At 45.7% G+C, this 19,069-nt stretch overlaps 1 protein-coding gene across 1 annotated transcript in view; it reads right to left on the bottom strand.

Moving 5' to 3' along the window:
* Positions 1-19,069, bottom strand: part of KLC1 (kinesin light chain 1) — a gene marked incomplete at its 5' end in the record, with an annotated part of 59,841 nt that overhangs the window by 9,071 nt on the left and 31,701 nt on the right. Inside the window, 8 exon segments of the mRNA NM_001133355.1 lie at positions 1,558-1,625; positions 1,713-1,762; positions 3,915-4,014; positions 4,160-4,333; positions 7,084-7,185; positions 7,771-7,858; positions 14,550-14,775; positions 15,289-15,367. Coding sequence (NP_001126827.1) covers positions 1,558-1,625; positions 1,713-1,762; positions 3,915-4,014; positions 4,160-4,333; positions 7,084-7,185; positions 7,771-7,858; positions 14,550-14,775; positions 15,289-15,367 — 887 coding nt within the window.

The following is a 19,069-nucleotide window of genomic DNA, read 5'->3' as shown; positions in this document are numbered from 1 at the left end:
GTTTTGGCTTGAATATATTTTAACTTTCTCTTGTACTTTTTTGAAACTGTAAAATTCTAAAGCGTTCTTCCCTCTCCAGTAGCTCTGCCTCCCATGACCCTGGTCCGTCCTGTAGACAGCCCCTGCAGGCCAGGCTAATACCATACTCCATCCAGGCTGAGGCAGCTCTCTCAGACCACTGGCCACTCTGTCAACAGAAACATCTGGGCCAGGTCTGTGTGGTGATCAGCATGCTTTCCCTAGAGACAACTTGGTCTGCACAGGCAGTAATGACGAACAGTGCTCTGAATGTTGCTGCTCACGTGCTCCCGTCTCCCCTCAAGTACCCGGGAGAAGAGAGCAAAGCAGAACCTCCCTATCAGTGGGGTGTGAGGGCAGAGGATAAATGCTTCATGTACCAGGGAAGCAATAAGCAGATGGCCGAGAGGACAGCTGTGCTTCTGTGTTCTTTCTTTCATTTTTCAAACTGTATCATTGGGCTTGATGTTTCTGCATTCTTGATAGAGCAGACTTACTAAAAAAAATTATAAATAAACCTAGATTCATTTTAGCATAGATAAGTACTTCGAGAGCTTTCTGTTCACTTTCTTACAATAGGCATTTTGGGTACAGAAATAAAGAAGCTATTTTCTATGTCTCTGAAACAATCTATGGTAAGTGCTATGGGAGCCCTAGAGAGAGTTCAGAGAGTTTTCTGAAAATAGATGAATGGTAGGCTGAGTCTTAAAGGATGAGGAAAGTTAAGGGTGGAAAGACACAGTGGCTCCGCCTGTAATTCCAGCACTTTGGGAGGCTGAGGCGGGCAGATCACTTGAGGTCAGGAGTTCAAAACCAGCCTGGCCAACATGGTGAAACTCCATCTCTACTAAAAATACAAAAATTAGCCGGGCATGGTGACGGACTGTAGTCCCAGCTATTCGGGAGGCTGAGGCAGGAGAATCGCTTGAACCTGGGAGGTGGAGGTTGCAGCGAGCCATGATCGTGCCATTGCACTCCAGCCTGGGTGACAAGAGCGAAACTCCGTCTCAAAAAAAAAAAAAAGAGTGGAAAGACAGGAAAACAGGTGGGTCACCCGGACCCAGGGACGGCAGCCATCACAGAGGGCAGTCTGCACAGGCTCGGGCTCAAGAGGCAAAGCTCTCGGGCCGGCCACGGAGGGGCCTACACTTCCCTCTGCAGAGGACAAGGCCCCGTGGGCTGTGACGAAAAGGAGTGTGTGTGGATCTGTGTCTCCAGCGCTGTGTGTGAGGGGCTGGCTTTCCCAGGCCTGCTGGCACGCTTGTCTTGAATTTACTGTATGGTTTCTGCCATTAAAAGTAAAAGTAATGGCAAAATCGCAATTACCTTTGCACCAACCTAATATGATGGTGGGTTTTATACACGTAAATGATCTCATTTACAAGGTTAGTGGGGTTTTTTAAATTGGAATTCGGGAAAAACATGGGACTGTGCACTTAAGGAACACTGCACATCGGTCATTTATAAGCTGCCCTATAGAACACAATTACCTTCCCCCTGCTTTTTGGTTTTTCCAGCCAAACGCGATTCCAGACATACCTATCAACTTTGCAGGCTTTGTACCAGCCACCATACTCTCCAAAAGATGTCCCATCCTTTTGCTTTCCCTAAATTGTAACAAATAATTTCAAATGAATAATTATCTTGAATGCAGTATATACAATTTAGAAAATCTCAAAATAATAAATTCTTACTTTGCATTCTTCTCTTTCTTCAGCATGCATCCAGATGGGTTTATTTTCATCTAGGGAAGAAAACATAGCATACAGGTTGAGCATCCTTAATCCCAAACTCCAAAATCTGAACTGCTCTAAGGGGAATTTCCTCTAAGTGTCAAGTCGGCACTTGAGAAGTTTCAAACTTTGGGGCACTTTGAGTAATGGGATACTTAACCTGTACTATAAATGAAGGGTAACAGAGCCTGCTAAGTGACATAGAAATCATTAAGCCTCTGTGGTTGTCTTTTATTTTTTTGAGATGGAGTCTCACTCTGTTGCCCAGGCTGGAGTGCAGTGGTGTGATCTCGCCTCACTGCAACCTCCACCTCCTGGGTTCAAGTGACTCTCCTGCCTCAGCCTCTCAAGCAGCTGGGATTATAGGCACCCGCCACCACACCCAGCTAATTTTTTTATATTTTTAGTAGAGATGGAGTTTCGTCATGTTGGCCAGGCTGGTCACTCCTGACTTCAAGTGATCCACCTGCCTCAGCCTCCCAAAGTGTTAGGATTACAGGCGTGAGCCACCGCGCCCAGTCTGTTTTCTTTTTTATATGATCCTTGTTAGATACTACTTCTTACAGCATGGACAGATTAGGTTCACACTGGAGGAAAAAGTCTATGGACGACAGAGCTGGACACCAAGCAACAGGTAAGACACAGGGTACAGAATCAATGTCCTGAGACAGGTGAGCAATTGTCAAGACACCCCAACAAATGCTAGGGCCCTGTAATGTAACTTCTAAAATGCTAGCTGCTCAAGTAGCACAAGGGAGTATTCAGAATGTGAGCACTAAACAAAAACATTAAACAATAGTCTAAGAAAAAGTAGTAAGATGTTGGTAGCAAAAGTAGAAAAGATACAAATCAAGGCTGGGTGCAGTGGCTCACACCTGTAATCTCAGCACTTTGGGGGACTTAGGCAGGAGGATCACCTGAAGTCAGGAGTTCAAGACCAGCCTGGCCAACACAGTGAAAACCTGTCTCTACTACAAACACAAAAATTAGCCGGGCGTGGTGGTGTGTGCCTGTAATCCCAGCTACTCGGGAGGCTGAGGTAGGAGAATCACTTGAATCCAGGAGGCAGAGGTTGCGGTGAGCCGAGATCACGCCATTGCACTCCAGCCTGGGCAACAAGAAGGAAATTCCGCCTCAAAAAAAAAAAAAAAAGAAAAAAAGCATACAAATCAATATTCGTTTTAAGTCATCTCGGAACATTCACGCAAGTTTCTAGACAACCAACAGACCCATGCCATGGAGGAAAAAGCCACCTTAAAAATAATGTTTATGAAAATATTTTTATGACTTAAAGGTACTCACACTAAAAATGTAAAGAAAATAAGCAGTATACATGATGATATGGACGGTATGGTTTGAAATCTGTAAACCAAAGGCACAGAAGGAAGGAAAGACATTAAAAATGTGAAAAGATGAATTTGGGTGATTCTCCTGTTTCCATTTCTGCATGAATTGGGTAGGTCTCTGCAATGAGGACATGAAGATGGATTTGGGTGATGCTCCTGTCTCCATTTCTGCGTGAACTGTGTAGGTCTCTGCAATGAGGACATGTCATGGGCTCTGGGCACTGCAATCCCAGTCTCACTGCTTCTCAGCTACGGGGCCTCACGCAAGTCACTTAGTCTGTGGTATCCCTGCTTTTTTTTTTTTTTTTTTTTTTTTTTTTTTTTTTGAGACGGAGTCTCACTCTGTCACCCAGGCTGAAGTGCAGTGGCATGATCTCGGCTCACTGCAAGCTCCGCCTGCCGGGTTCATGCCATTCTCCTGCCTTAGCCTCCTGAGTAGCTGGGACTACAGGCAGCCACCACCAGGCCTGGCTAATTTTTTGTATTTTTAGTAGAGATGGGGTTTCATTGTGTTAGCCAGGATGGTCTCAATCTCCTGGCCTCGTGATCCACCTGCCTCGGCCTCCCAAAGTGCTGGGATTACGGGCGTGAGCCACTGCGCCCGGCCTGTGGTATCCTTGCTTTTAAAATGGGGTAATGTTTGACCCGCTGCACAGGACTGCTGTGAAAGTGAAGTGAAATCACACATTTAAACTATTTAGCTTAGTGATGTACACAGTTAAGTGCTTAATGAACAGTAACTAATACTATTAGTATATTACTATTAGTCAAGTCATTACACAATTAAATTCACTTGAAATGGGAGTATATTTCTTACCATCTACAGAACCAAACTCCCTTTCATGTGCACGAGTGAGAATCTCTTTGTACAGTGTTTCTGCTTGCTTGAACTTTCCTTGTTTCAAATAGCAGGATGCCTTAAAATAAAATAAAATAAAGTATTTCATATCTTTCAGATGTAAATAAAGCATACATTTTAATCTCCAGTTAAATGAGAAAGTGTTTGGACTTGGGAAGAAAGCACCCCTGGCCCCCTCCCTAGTGCTGTGCCAGTCAACACACCAGGTTATTTTTCGTCTTAGCCACGTTGGGGTCATCAGGTCCCAGTTTTGTCTGGTAGATCTCGAGGGCTCTTTGATAATAATATTCTACCTCTTCATATTTGCCCTGGTTCTGGCACAGCAAGGCCAAGTTATTTAACTGCTTGGCAACATCGGGGTGATCCTTCCCCAACACCTGAAAATAAAAACAGCGTATTAGAGACACTTGTTCTGCTCCCATCCAATCCATTCTCCACCCTACTGTCACATTAGGATCTTCCTCAACATAAGCACGACTGTGCTACACTTCCAGATTTAAATCCTTAACTGGCTCCCCACACCACGTAATAATAAAATAACCAGAATTTATCAAATTCGTATTCATGAGGGGAGGGAGGGAACTGTGCTAATTTTCTTTAGCTGTGTTAATTATTGTAGTAATCCTTCACGGTAGGTATATTTTTGTACATTTATTGTACTATGTACAAATGTACATATTAGGAACATTTTGAAGATAAGGAAATGGGCTTTGTAAAGGCTATGTTGAGTTTTACTGCCAGGTTCTGGAAGAGCCCACAGCTGTCCCGGTTGCCCAGGATGCTCTTCTCCTAGCCCTCCCCACTAGCTACGACTTATCCTTCAGGTTCTCCTCAGTTCCCCTCAAAGGAGACTTCCCTATACCACCCCACCTCACCTAGTGAACTCACAGGCACATCACCTGGTTGTTCTTTCTTTGTAAGAATCACTTCTCTAAACTACCTTGAATATTCTTTATGACAATGTATGCCTCAAGAGTGTAAATTCTTTGTCTCTCTTCTTCACCAATGTAATCTCCACATCGAAAAAGGGGCCTGGCACAGAGATGAATGAATGAACACTAACCTCCTCCCTCAGTACCTTGAACAAGTGATGAGTTCTCTCTGCTTTGTGCCTTTACACATGTGGTCCTCAGGGAGGTAAGCTGCCTCTCTACTCCTTTCTGCATTCCCTACCTCCCACTGCCTAGGACACTTTTAACTCAATTATTCAAGATGCAGTTCCAACACCAACCTTCCCTGAGAAACCATCCCCAATACCCCCTGGCTCTGGCCCGCAGGAGCCCACACTCTGTATCCTCCCAGAGCTCTCTATTCTAGATGCTGATGTACCCTCTGCGGTCCTCAGTCTGTCCAATGGACTGTGTCCTAGTGGGAGGAACTACATCTCTGATCTGTAAATTACCAACTCTAAGCAGGGGGCTCTAAATGAATGAAAAGGTAAATACATGAATGAATTTGGCAGGTCATCTTATATAGTTCCTAATCCTTAATTTGATACTTTTGTGCTCTCCCTGACTTTAACTCCAGCCCACCCCAAATTCAACCATTCTATTTCAGAAATATCATGCAGATTGACAGCATGATAAAATATTACCTGTATAATTTGATAAGGAGCTCTTTTTATTTTCTCTCCCCCAATTGCTTGCCATGTGGCTCAAAATTAACTGATAAGAATCACTGATAAATAATCACAAAAAATACCAGGTTAAAATACCATTTGTGCGGCTGGGCGCAGTGGCTCATGCCTGTAATCCTAGCACTGTGGGAGGCTGAGGCAGATGGATCACCTGAGGTCAGGAGTTCGAGACCAGCCTGGCCAACATGGTGAAACCCCATCTCTACTAAAAAATACAAAAATTAGCCGGGTGTGGTGGCACGTGCCTGTAATCCCAGCTACCCAGGAGGCTGAGGCAGGAGAATCCCTGGAATCCAGGAGGCGAAGGCTGCAGTGAGCCGAGATCGTGCCACTGCACTCCAGCCTGGGCAACACAGCAAGACTCCGTCTCAGAAAAAAAAAACACAATTTGTGGTCACTCATCGGATAGACCCAATACCTGAATCTTCATAACATCTAAAGAGACTGTCATACAGAGCACTGCTGAAATGAACAAGTTGTTATATTTTTTAATATCTAATTACCATAAACTGTAGCAGCTGGTATTAAATATACATGACACTGACTTTATAACTCTGAGTTAATCTTTAGTTATAATAATAATTATTTCATTTTTCAGCTTCATAAAGCATATTTGGTGAATTTATCTTTAATCATGTTTTTCTTACTGACAAGCACATGTTCCACTGTCAAATGCAATACTCCCAGGCTTTCCATCTCTAGTCCTCAGACATGTCTTCTTCAATCAGAGTCACTTCTAGGCCATATCAGGCTTGGATGGCACCAGACTCAGGACTGCACCTTTCTAAATGCACACGCCTCATATCTGGACCTTCTTTTCTTTTTTTTTTTTTTTTTCTTTAGAGACGAGGTCTCACTATGTTACCCAGGCTGGTCTTAAACTTCCTAGGCTCAAGTGATCCTCCCGCCTTGGCCTCCCAAAGTGCTGGGATTACAGGCATGAGCCACTGTGCCCAGCTTGTAATTGAGTCTTAAACACTGATTTGTATGGGCCAATCTGGCTTTGTTTTGTGGGCTATTCCCTAATTAAATGAGTTGTTTTCAGCTAATAGTCAGTTAAAAACACATCACAGTGGTTATTTCTCAAAACCTAAAACCGAAAAATTTTTAAAAACACAAAAAACAGGGCCGGGCACAGTGGCTCAGCCTGTAATCCCAGCACTTTGGGAAGCCAAGGCGGGCGGATCAGGAGGTCAAGAGATCGAGAACATCCTGGCCAACATGGTGAAACCCCATCTCTACTACAAATACAAAAATTAGCTGGACGTGGTGGTGCGTGCCTGTAGTCCCAGCTACTTGAAAGGCTGAGGCAGGAGAAACACCTGAACCATGGAGGTGGGGGTTGCAGTGAGCCGAGATCACGCCACCGCACTCCAACCCGGTGTCAGAACGAGACTCCGTCTCAAAAAAAAAAAAAAAAAAAAAAAAAAAACACACACACACACACAAAACAAAAATCTCAAAGACGACGACTGTCCCCTTCTTTTGTACCTTTTCTCGGATTTCCAGAGCTCTTTTACACAACGGCTCTGCTTCTTTGTACTTCCCTCTTTTACCATAAAGGACTGCAAGGTTATTCAAAGTTGCCGCCACCTGTCAACACAGAGAGAACCACTAAGAATGGTAAAAGATAACCAAATAGAGTACATTTGTACACCACATATTCATTTATACTCAATCGATACAGTAAAGCATTCTTAGTTGGATAGAACAATATGACTTCAGTTAAAACGAAAAGCGCAATTCACTAGAGTATAGATTATACAAAGTAACACTGCAGAATACTAAAATTAAACAAATCAACATCAACAACGTAATACTGACTTTTTAAAAATTTCCCTGGAAGCCACAAAGCCAACCAAAACAGATTCATATGCCAATCTGACCAGATTTTAATGAAGTCAACATAATTATTCAGAAAAAAATTTCTAGAAGGACATGCAATTTGATTTACAATCAAACAATACAGTTGGTGATCCATTTGAGGTGGGGTCATAAACAAATTAAGTGTGCTCTGGCCTGTCACTAGCACTAAGTGAAGACCTCCTACCTGCACCATCTAGGGAAAAGGCAGCGCTTAAACTTTCCCTGTTGAGTTTAATGGTAAAATGAGTTGGATAAAAGAAATATATGGGGAAAATAAAATATAAAAAGAATGAAAGAACTGGATATACAAACCGCAGGATGATCTTTGCCCAAAGTTTTCTCACGAATAGCCAAGGCATCATTCAGTAGGTTAGCTGCATCTTTGTATTTATTCTGATCCCTAAATGCAAAAACACACATTAAGTGTTTTAGATAAGTGTTTCAGATGTAGATCACTACAACTTTTTTTTTTTTTTCAGACAGAGTCTCCCTCTGTTGCACAGGCTGGAGTGCAGTGGTGCCATCTTGGATCACTGCAACCTCCACCTCCTGGGTTCAAGCAATTCTCTGCCTCAGCCTCCTGAGTAGCTGGGATTACAGGCATCTGTCACCATGCCCGGCTAATTTTTGTATTTTTAGTAGAGACGGGATTTCACCATGTTGGCCAGGCTGGTCTCAAACTCCTGACCTCATGATCCACCCGCCTAGGCCTCCCAAAGTGCTGGGATTACAGGCATGAGCCACCGTGCCCGGCCTCACTACAGCTTTTTTAAATGTAATTTTCAACTACAGAAATAAAAGTTAAGCTTAAACTATTTAAGAAAAACCACAGGGCCGGTCGCGGTGGCTCACGCCTGTAATCCCACCACTTTGGGAGGCTGAGGCGGGTGGATCACGAGGTCAGGAGATCGAGACCATCCTGGCTAACATGGTGAAACCCCGTCTCTACTAAAAATACAAAAAAATTAGCCGGGTGTGGTAGCGGGCGACTTTAGTCCCAGCTACTCGGGAGGCTGAGGCAGGAGTATGGTGTGAACCTGGGAGGTGGAGCTTGCAGTGAGCAGAGATCGTGCCACTGCACTACAGCCTAGGCGACAGAGCGAGACTGTCTCAAAAAAATAAATAAATAAATAAAAAGATGGGCGTGGTGGCTCACACCTGTAATCCCAACACTTTGGGAGGCTGAGGCGGGCGGATCATGAGGTCAGGAGATCGAGACCATCCTTGCTAACATAGTGAAACCCTGTCTCCACTAAAAATACAAAAAAAATAGCCGGGCATGGCAGCGTGCACCTGTTGTCCCAGCTGCTGGGGACGCTAAGGCAGGAGAATGATGTGAACCCGGGAGGCGGAGCTTCCAGTGAGCATAGATCGCGCCACTGCACTCCAGCCTGGGTGACAGAGCAAGACTCCGTCTCAAAAGAAAAAAAAAAAGAAAAAAGAAAAACCACAGGCTTATGGATGGAGAAAAAACACTGGAAGGAAATCCATCAATAAATGGACTGGCAAGGTGAACTCTGGAATCAGACCCAACTAGCTTCTGAACTTGACCTTCCCATCTAGGCCATTGGGAAGATAATGTCCCCACACTACAGTGTTGTCCTGCCTATGCCAGCTGGCCAGCACAGAATAAGTGCAACGGTCTAGAACAATGGACCAAGCTTGCATTTGGTATCAGACAGAATTAATTCTAGTGTCTGAGCTTGGGCTCTACCAGTTAATGGCTACACGGCTTTGGGTGCATTAAGTGACCTCATGCAGTCCCAGCCTTCCCATCTACAAAGCAAGTATATGATCTATTGCACAGTCTTGCTGTAAGAAGATGATATGCTACATGTATACTGAAAAAGTCTTTTAAAAAACAACAAACAAAGGTAAATATATTGTTGTGTCTGAACTTGGTACCCAATCTGCCTCCATTTTGTTGAGTATGGAGGAACAAAGACTCTTTCTTGATCGGAGTAAAACAGAAACACCCCAGAACCAGAAACTCTCAGTTTAAGCGTGCTACTCACTACTGATGTGACTGAGAACAAGTACTTTCAGTTGCGACTTAGCACACATCTTTCTCAATTGAGTAGTAGTAACTGCCTGGCAAGGCTTTCCCCTGAAAAACGTGAGAAAGGTTAATAAGGCTTCTAGAACCTCTGAAGCACACTAATTCTGGCCAAGTATTAATATATTGTTGTTTCTTCTTTCATCCTATTACATCCTATTGTAAGCTGCCTCAAACTTTTTGTGAAAGTCAGCAAGTACAAAATAGAGTTCCAAAAAGTAGTGGCCAGGTCGGTGGCTCACATCTGCAATCCTAGCACTTTGGGAGGCTGAGGCGGACAGACTGCCTGAGCTCAGGAGTTCAAGACAAGCCTGGGCAACACAGTGAAACCCCATCTCTACTAAAATACAAAAAATTAGCCAGGCGTGGCGACATGCACCTGTAGTCCCAGCTACTCGGGAGGCTGAGGCAGGAGAATTGTAGCAAATGCAATTTTAAAATAAGCTACCAAAGCTGGGCATGGTGGCTCACACCTGTAATCCCAGCACTCTGGGAGGCCGAGGCGGGTGGATCACCCGAGGTCAGGAGTTCAAGATCAACCAACATGGCAAGACCCTGTCTCTACTAAAAATACAAAAATTAGCTGGGCGTGGTGGCAGGCACCTGTAATCCCAGCTACTCAGGCAGAAGAATTGCTTGAACCCAGGAGGCAGAGGTTGCAGTGAGCTGAAATTGTGCCACTGCACTCCAGCCTGGCCAACAAGAGTGAAACTCTGTGTAAAAATAAAATAAAATAAAATAAAATAAAATAAGCTACCTAAAATGTTATGAGAATTAAATGAGGCCAGACATGGTGGCTCACACCTGTAATCTCAACACTTTGCGAGGCCAAGGCGGGTGGGTCACTTGAGGTCAGGACTTTGAGACCAGCCTGACCAAGATGATAAGACCCTGTCTCTACTAAAAATAAAAAAAATTAGCTGGGCATGCTGACGGGCGCCTGTAATCCCAGCTACTCGGGAGGCTGAGGCAGGAGAATCACTTGAACCTGGGAGGCAGAGGTTGCAATGAGCCAAGATGGTGCCATTGCACTCCAGCCTGGGCGACAGAGCAAGACTCCATATCAAAAAAAAAAAAAGAAAAAAAATGGCCAGGCACAGTGGCTCACGCCTGTAATCCCAGCACTTTGGGAGGCCGGGGTGGGTGGAATCGCCTGAACCCGGGAGGCAGAGGTTGCAGTGAGCTGAGATCACGCCACTGCACTCCAGCCAGGGGTACAAGAGCGAGACTTCGTCTCAAAAAAAAAAGAATTAAATGAGATGAGGTATACTAAGCACTTCTGTAAATGATGACATATTATAAAATGTCTGAGACTATTAGTTAGCAGTGGTTCTCAGGTGTGGTCCCAAACCAACAGCAGTCAGCCTCGACTGGAACTTATTAGAACCCAGACCTACCCTAGCACTGCTGAATCAGAAACTCTGGGAGTGGGACCAGCACACTGTGATTTGTTAAATCAAGTGGGCTTAAGAAGCCCACCAAGGGCCGGGCACGGTGGCTCACGCCTGTAATCCCAGCACTTTGGGAGGCCAAGGTGGGCAGATCACGAGGTCAGGAGATGGAGACCATCCCGGCTCACACAGTGAAACCCCGTCTCTACTAAAAATACAAAAAATTAGCCGGGTGCGGTGGCGGGTGCCTGTAGTCCCAGCTACTCGGGAGGCTGAGGCAGGAGAATGGCGTGAACCCAGGAGGCGGAGCTTGCAGCGCCACTGCACTCCGGCCTGGGCAAAAGAGCGAGACTCCGTCTCAAAAAAAAAAGCCCACCAAGAACTCAAAATTCAAAAGAAAACAAAAATAGAATACTAAAGCATTAAAATCCTAACAGAAAAATGTGCAAGGTAACAGGAAATTCACAGAAGGATACAAATGACTAAAAATACATAATCAAAGAAATACAAATTAAAACACAACGCATACTCTATCTCCACCAACAGAACAGAGCCCCCCACCTCCAGGGTGGCGCCTGTGCGGCAGGAGCATGGGCAGACACAGCCTTTCTGAGTGGCAGTTTGGCAGCAGATCCCAAGGACTATAAAATGTTTATACTCTAACCCGTCTTAGGAATTTATCCTAAAAAAAGAAATACATGGCTGGGCACTGTGGCTTACACCTGTAATCCTAGCACTTTGGGAGGCCGAGGAGGGTGGATCACCTGAGGTCAGGAGTTTTGAGACCAGCCTGGCCAATACAACAAAACACTCTCTACTAAAAAATACAAAAAATTAGCGGGGCCTGGTGGCAGGTGCCTATAATCCCATCTACTTGGGAGGCTGAGGCAGGAGAAATGGTTGAACTCCAGAGGCTGAGGTTGCAGTGGGCCGAGATCAGTCCACTGCACTCTAGCCTGGGCGACAAGAGCAAAACTCCATCAAGACACAGGAAAAAAGATTGGGAAGGAAGGAAGGAAGGAGGGAGGGAAGGGAGGGGAGGGAGGGAGGGAGGGGAGGGAGGGGAGGGAGGGAAGGGAGGGAGGGAGGGAAGGGAGGGAGGGAGGGAGGGAGGGAGGGAGGGAGGGAGGGAGGGAAGGAAATCCATCAGTCAGTCCTGGCCAGAGGAAGGAAGGAAGGAAGGAAGGAAGGGAGGGAGGGAGGCAGGGAAATCAATCAATCAATCCTGGCCAGGCGTGGTACCTCGCAGCTCACATCTATAATCCCAGCACTTTGGGAAGCCAAGGTGGAGGATCATTTGGAGCCCAGGAGGTTGAGACCAGCCTGAGCAACATGGTGAGACTCCATCTCTACAATCAATCAATCAATCCAAAATCTTGAACAAACCTTATAAAGATCAGTAAAATATTAAAGGCAAAAAAAAAAAAAGCTTAAAATTATGTGTCCCTTAATACAAGAATGATGAAATAACAAGCTGAAAGGTAGAATACTCAATATGAATACAGATGTAGCTACTATTTTTTTTCCAAACATCTACGCACGTGGGTCAACTCTCACACTATAATGCTAGGGAAAAACACAAGACTGACAGAGGCCATGGCATCCCCAGCACCCAGCAGCGATGTGTGTGCCCATGTACGCTGTGCACAACAAAAACCTAGTTATGCTTACTTAACTCATTTATATTAATAATATCCAGTGCTGTCCAGAAACTTCCATATGTTTTAATGGGCATATAAGTTTAAAAAATAAAAAAAAAAAAACCTTGGCCAAGTGCAGTGGTTCACACCTGTAATCCTAGCACTGTAGGGTACCCAGCTGAGCAGATCACTTATGCCCAGGAGTTTGAGACCAGCCTGGGCAACATGGCAAAACGCTGTCTCTACAAAATATATAAAATTTAGCTGGGTGTAGTGGTGCATGCCTGTGGTCCTAGCTACTCAGGAAGGTGAGGCAGGAAGATTGCTTGAGGCCAGGAGTCGGAGGTTGCAATGACCCATGATCACGTCACTGAATGAGACCCTATCTCAAAAAAAAATTTTTTTTGGAATGAAATGTCTCAATCTATTAAGAGCTAAATGCAAATATCTCTGATTAAGAAATTCCTGCAGTGAAATATGCAAACAATTGGCCAGGCACAGTGACTCATACCTGTAATCCCAGCACTTTGGATGGCCGAGGCAGAAGGATCACTTGAGGTCAGGAGTTTGAGACCAGCCTGGCCAACATGGTGAAACTCCGTCTCTACTAAAAATACAGAAGTTAGCCAGGCATGGTGGCGCGCGCCTGTAATCCCAGCTACTCAGGAGGCTGAAGCAGGAGAATCACTTGAACTCAGGAAGCAGAGGTTGCAGTGAGCTGAGATCGCACCACTGCACTCCAGCCTGGGTGACAGAGCCAGACTCTCTCTCAAAAAAAAAAAAAGAAAATATGCAAAGAATCTCAACATTCACCAACAGGAAAACAGTCAAAAAATGTCCAGAATGTCCACGAAACCCTGCTGCATAGTCACGGGGCAGACCAAGCTGCTGACAAACTACAGAGCCAAAGGGCACGGCCTCATTTTAAATAGTGTTGTTATAACTGGGGGCTTACTTTCTTATTTGTGTGTTTTTATTTTATCAACTTTCAAAACTTATTTTTAAAGAAATCACTTATGCGTGCGGGTAGTCATATCACTGCATTTCTCTTCAAGCGTCATTAGGCCCTGTACTCTTCTCTTCCTCCACGTCCTCCTCCTTGCTCAGGTTCCCCTCGACCCACCCCAACAACCTCAATCCTGTCCCAACAGGACACCCTGCCTCCGGCTCCAGCCCCCAACTGCATCCTAGGCACTGAGCCAAAGGAACTCTTCTACCACACAACTCAGAGCCCACCACTCCCCTGGGGCATCCTTCAACAGGGGTGAAAGGGTTAGGGGAGCACACAAGGGGCAAAGGGCAAGTTGAATCCTGGATTCCAAAAGGAGGTACAGCGTACCAGGCCTCAGAAGGCAGGAAGACACTGCCAGGCCAAGTGGGAAGGCTATTTAGACAAAAGAAGCCGCCTGCACAGGGTCTTGTGGAAAAGGTTAAAACAGCTTCGTTTGGCTGGCGTGAGGGGTACACTGCGGGCTATTCTAAACAAGCTGAACTGAGTGGTCACGGGCAGCGTCTGTTCTGATTCAGTGACACCCACAAAGCTTGCTAAATAGGCTGGGCGCAGTGGCTCACGCCTGTAATCCCAGCACTTTGGGAGGCCGAGGCGGGCGGATCACGAGGTCAGGAGATCGAGACCATCCTGGTTAACACGATGAAACCCCATCTTTACTAAAAATACAAAAAAATTAGCCAGGCGTGGTGGCGGGCGCCTGAAGTCCCAGCTACTTGGGAGGCTGAGGCAGGAGAATGGCGTGAACCCAGGAGGCGGAGCTTGCAGTGAGCCGAGATCGCACCACTGCACTCCAGCCTGGGTGACCGAATGAGACTCTGTCTCAGAAAAAAAAAAAAGCTTGCTAAATATTTTTAATGTAACCCCTGTTTAAAGAGAAGTGGATATGGTGGAAAAGTAGTTTATATAGATACATAAAAATATATTTTAAGGGACAAGATGGTTAAAAACATTGTCTCTAGGTAAAACTCAGTAGGTAAACAGAAGTGACTAGCCTGTACACCAAGGCCAGGATGTTGAGCATGGTGGCCACGTCCGGGTGGTCGTGTCCTGAAGTCTTCTCCAGGTCCTCCAGGGCCTGCTTGCAGAGGGGCACAGCTACCTCGTAGCGCCCCTGCGAGGCGTACTGGATCACCAGGTTGTGGAGCGTCCGCAGCCGCGCGGGGATCTCGTAGCCGCCCTGCTGGGCAGCCGCGGCTGCACTGCTGTGCTGCTGCTGGACTGCACCGAGAAAGTTCACTTCAGATGGGTTTTCAAAGACAATTATCCAGATGAGTCAGTTTCTTTAAAATTATCTTTACTAGCTTTGGTTCAGGTTAGTACTTGGCCCCCAGTGCTATTTAAATCTTTTCCTAGTACTGCCTGGGCAGGCAGGATAAGAGTAGTGACTAGCGTCAGGGACGGCACCATGGCCACTCAGTCCATGAGACTCCTCTCGGCGCTATGAAACAAGCAGAATAAGTAATTCTGACCTCTTTACCCCATAAGAATCTGCAGATCACGCCTGAACTGCACATGCATGCCGCTGTATCCTAGGGTCTGCTCTAGCATATTCCTGTATCCCAACACACAACACAAATTATTTTGGAAAACCAAAGGCAACCCTGCTCTGGTGGTACTTCCTCCAGACAGGCCGCATGCACTAAGGCTGCCACTGATTGCTATGACCGTGTTCTAAGGGGAAAACACCTCTCTCCTGCACTCAGTAACATTCCCACATCACCCATCACTCACTTCCTTGCCCTGGGTCGTCTTCATCATTGGGGAAAAGGTCATCCAGAGGCTCTTTGGTAGAATCAGTGTCTTTGTCCTCCTATAAAACAGACCCAGCACAACGCTTCATCTTACATGTACTATACACATCCTGTCCTGAAAATTTTTAATATTAAATACATTTTAACTAAGAATCTTAGAAAAGGTGATCAGTTTTTAACATCAAATGTAGGATCGCCGACGATCTGGCTTATCCATCAGTTGAACAGGAGTAATGAAAAGCTTGCTAGACTAGAACACAAATACTCAAGTGCAGACCAGAGTTTGACGAAATGGGCCATGGCTGCATTTCCATGCCTCAGATCCTTCTCCTGCGCTCTGAGGGAGGTCTAGGAGAGCAGGAAAAACTGACTCAAAATAAAATCTGATTTGGGAACCAAACATGCAGCAACAGGTGAAAATGGTGCATCTCTGATCCCCAGAGAAGTGGAGGGGCTAGATTCCTCACCACCACAATCGGCTCCGGGGCAGGATCCCTGGGAGCAGTTTGAAACCTCCCAACTTTAAAGGCCTGTGACCCATGTTTCCCCACATATTGCTGATTAGTCAAGGAAATAAAATCAGAAACTACATAATGGAAAAGACAGGTAACAGCCTGACCAGTAAGAAACTAGCTTCGTCATGGGGCAGATGAACACTGTTTGGCTCCGGAAGGGAAAATGTGATAAAGACACATTGCTTTTAGAATATTCCTGTCTGGGATGCATAATCCAGGCATTAGACGACCCCCAACTGAGGAATGATGGGCGAAATAACTGGCCTGCATTCTTCAAAAACACGAATGTCATGAAAGACAACCAGCGATGGAGGCCCCATTCCATGTGAAAGGCCACTCCAGAGATGTGGCAGCCACATGCAGGATGTGCCCCTGAACTGGACCCTGGGACACAGTGCAACAATGCCATGAAGGATGCTGTTGGCAGTTAACAAAAGGAGAGTATGAGCTGCAGAGGAGAGGAGATACTGGGTCTGTGTGCAACCTCCTGAGTGCCCTTGGCCCTGGACTGCCACAGGAGAACCCCTCACCCTAGGGAAAGACGCCCAGCAGCAGTAAGCAGCCGTGGCACGTGCTATGCCACTATGTGAGCAGGGTTCAGAAGAAACAGGCACTCGTAAGTACTCTGGAAAGGGTAAGGGGAGTCAGCTCATTGGATGTTTTCTCCAAGTTTAACAGTTTTTCAAAATAATAAATTTTAAAAGTCTCCGATCCTACGAAACCAGCTTTCTTCTTCTCAACATCCTCCAGTGTCCCAGGTCAATCACTGCTGGCATCGACATCTGCAAAGTACTTGCATTTCCATAGCACTCTAGAGCAAGCACATCTTTTATTTATTTATTTATTTATTTATTGCTTGTTTTTTTGACACAGGGTCTTCCTCTGCCACCCAAGCTGGAGTACAGTGGCATGATCTTGGCTCACTGCAACCTCCGCCTCCCAGGTTCCAACGATTCCATGCCTCAGCCTCCCGAGTAGGTGGGACCACAGGTGCACTCCACCACACCCAGCTAATTTTTTTGTATTTTTTCATAGAGATGGGGTTTTGCCATGTTGGCCAGGCTGGTCTGGAACTCCTGGCCTCAGGTGATCCGCCCGCCTCAGCCTCCCAGAGTGTTGGGATTACAGCATGAGCCACCGCATCGGCCTGAATTTTTTTTTTTTTTTTGAGACAGAGCTTTACTCTTGTCGTCTAGACTGGAGTGCAGTGGCGTGATCTTGGCTCACTGCCATCTCCATCTCCTGGGTTCAAGCGATTCTCCTGCCTCAGCCTCCTGAGTAGCTGGAATTACAGGTATGTGCCACCATGCTTGGCTAATTTTTGTATTTTTAGTAGAGATGGGGTTTCACTATATTGGCCAGGCTGTCCTCCAACTCCTAACCTCAGGTGATCTGCCTGCCTCGGCCTCCCTAAGGGCTGGGATTACAGGCATGAGCCACCGCGCCCAGCCACATCTTTTAAATCAAAACATTTAGTTGGCCCCTAACCTAGAGGAGATGTGAGGGAGGAATATGGTAAGCCTTTTGAAATAGCATCCTGTCAACTAAACTGTGTTCTCCTCAAATTCCTATGTTAAAGCCCTAACCCCCAGTGTAATGGTATTTAGAGATGAAACCTTTGGGAGGTGATTAGGATAAGATGAGCTGGAAAGTGTGGGCCCTCATGATGGGATTAGTGCCCTTATAAAAAGAGACACCAGAGAGCTTACTCCCTCTCTCTCTGTACCATATGAGAACACAAAGAGATGGCAGCAGTCTGCAAGCCAGAAAGAAGGCCCTCGCCAGAACCGGACCCTGCTGGTACCCTGATCTTGGACTTCCAGAACTATGAGAAAATAAATGTTAAGCCATCCAGCCCGTGGTATTTGTTACAGTAGCCCAAGCAGATGAAGACAGAGGGGAAATATAGGTTTGCTGGTGCTACGCAAAAAACTGTTTCAGTAGTCTTAGGATGGGGATTTGAACGAGAGACACAAATGTGCACCTCTCTAGTATTCTGATTATGTACATGAACATGTCTGGCATCATACAGGTATTTAAAAAACCTTAGTTCCAAATGCAATGTGGAACATTGGACTAGGTCCTAGCACAGAAAAGAGATACTAGTGGAAGGCCTGGTGACATCCAACCAAGTCTGTGTTTCAGTTAACAGTAAAGTATTGATGTTAGTGTCTTAGTTCTGACCACTGTTCTGTGATTATGGAAGACTAGGGGAGACTGGGTTACAAGCAAGTGAATTTTCTTCTCTAACTTTTCAACTTTTCAATCAATTTAAAATTATTCCATTGGGAACTTGAGAGAAGGGTAAAATTTTTAAAATTAAAAATAAGTAACATAAATTAATTCCAAAATTTAGAAATTTTCTTTAAAAGAAGTTAACTGAGGCCGGACGTGGTGGCTCATGCCTGTAATCCCAGCACTTTGGGAGGCCGAGGTCGGGGGATCACCTGAGGTCAGTAGTGGCCAACATGGTGAAACCCCGTCTCTACTTAGAATACAAAAATTAGCCAGGCGTGGCGGTACACACCTGTAATCCCAGCTACTTGGGAGACTGAGGCAGGAGAATCGCTTGAACCCAGGAGGTGGAGGTTGCAGTGAGCCAAGATCGCGCCATTGCACTCCAGCCTGGGGCACAAGAGCAAGACTTCGTCTCGAAAGTGAAAAAAAAAGTAAAAAGAAGTTAACTGGCCGGGCGCAGTGGCTCACACCTGTAATCTCAGCACTTTGGGAGGCCGAGGCAGGCAGATCACAAGGTCAGGAGATCAAGACCATCCTGGCTAACACAATGAAACCCTATCTCTACTAAAAACACAAAAAATTAGCCAGACGTGGTGGTACACGCCTGTAGTCCCAGCTACTCGGGAGGCTGAGGCAGGAGAATCGCTTGAACCCGGGAGGCAGAGGTTGCAGAGAGCCAAGATCGTGCCACTGCACTCCAGCCTGGGCAACAGAGTGAGACTCCATCTCAAAAAAAAAAGTTAACTGAATCAGAAATAAATGTTGAATGAAAAATAACTGAGACTAGGATAAACATCCAAATAGAGCCAACTGAGAAAGAAGAAGGCTGGGCATGGTGGCTCCCACCTGGAATCCCAGCACTTTGGGAGGCTGAGGTGGGCAGATCACTTGAGGCCAGGAATTCAAGACCAGCCTGGCTAAAATAGTGAAACCTCATTTCTACTAAAAAAAAAAAAAAAAAAAAAAAATACAAAAAGTTAGCTGGGCATGGTGTCACGCACCTGTAAT

Source organism: Pongo abelii, chromosome 15 (assembly GCF_028885655.2).
Source record: "Pongo abelii isolate AG06213 chromosome 15, NHGRI_mPonAbe1-v2.0_pri, whole genome shotgun sequence".
Classification (NCBI taxonomy): domain Eukaryota; kingdom Metazoa; phylum Chordata; class Mammalia; order Primates; family Hominidae; genus Pongo; species Pongo abelii.
This window is presented reverse-complemented; position numbering and strand designations above follow the sequence as displayed.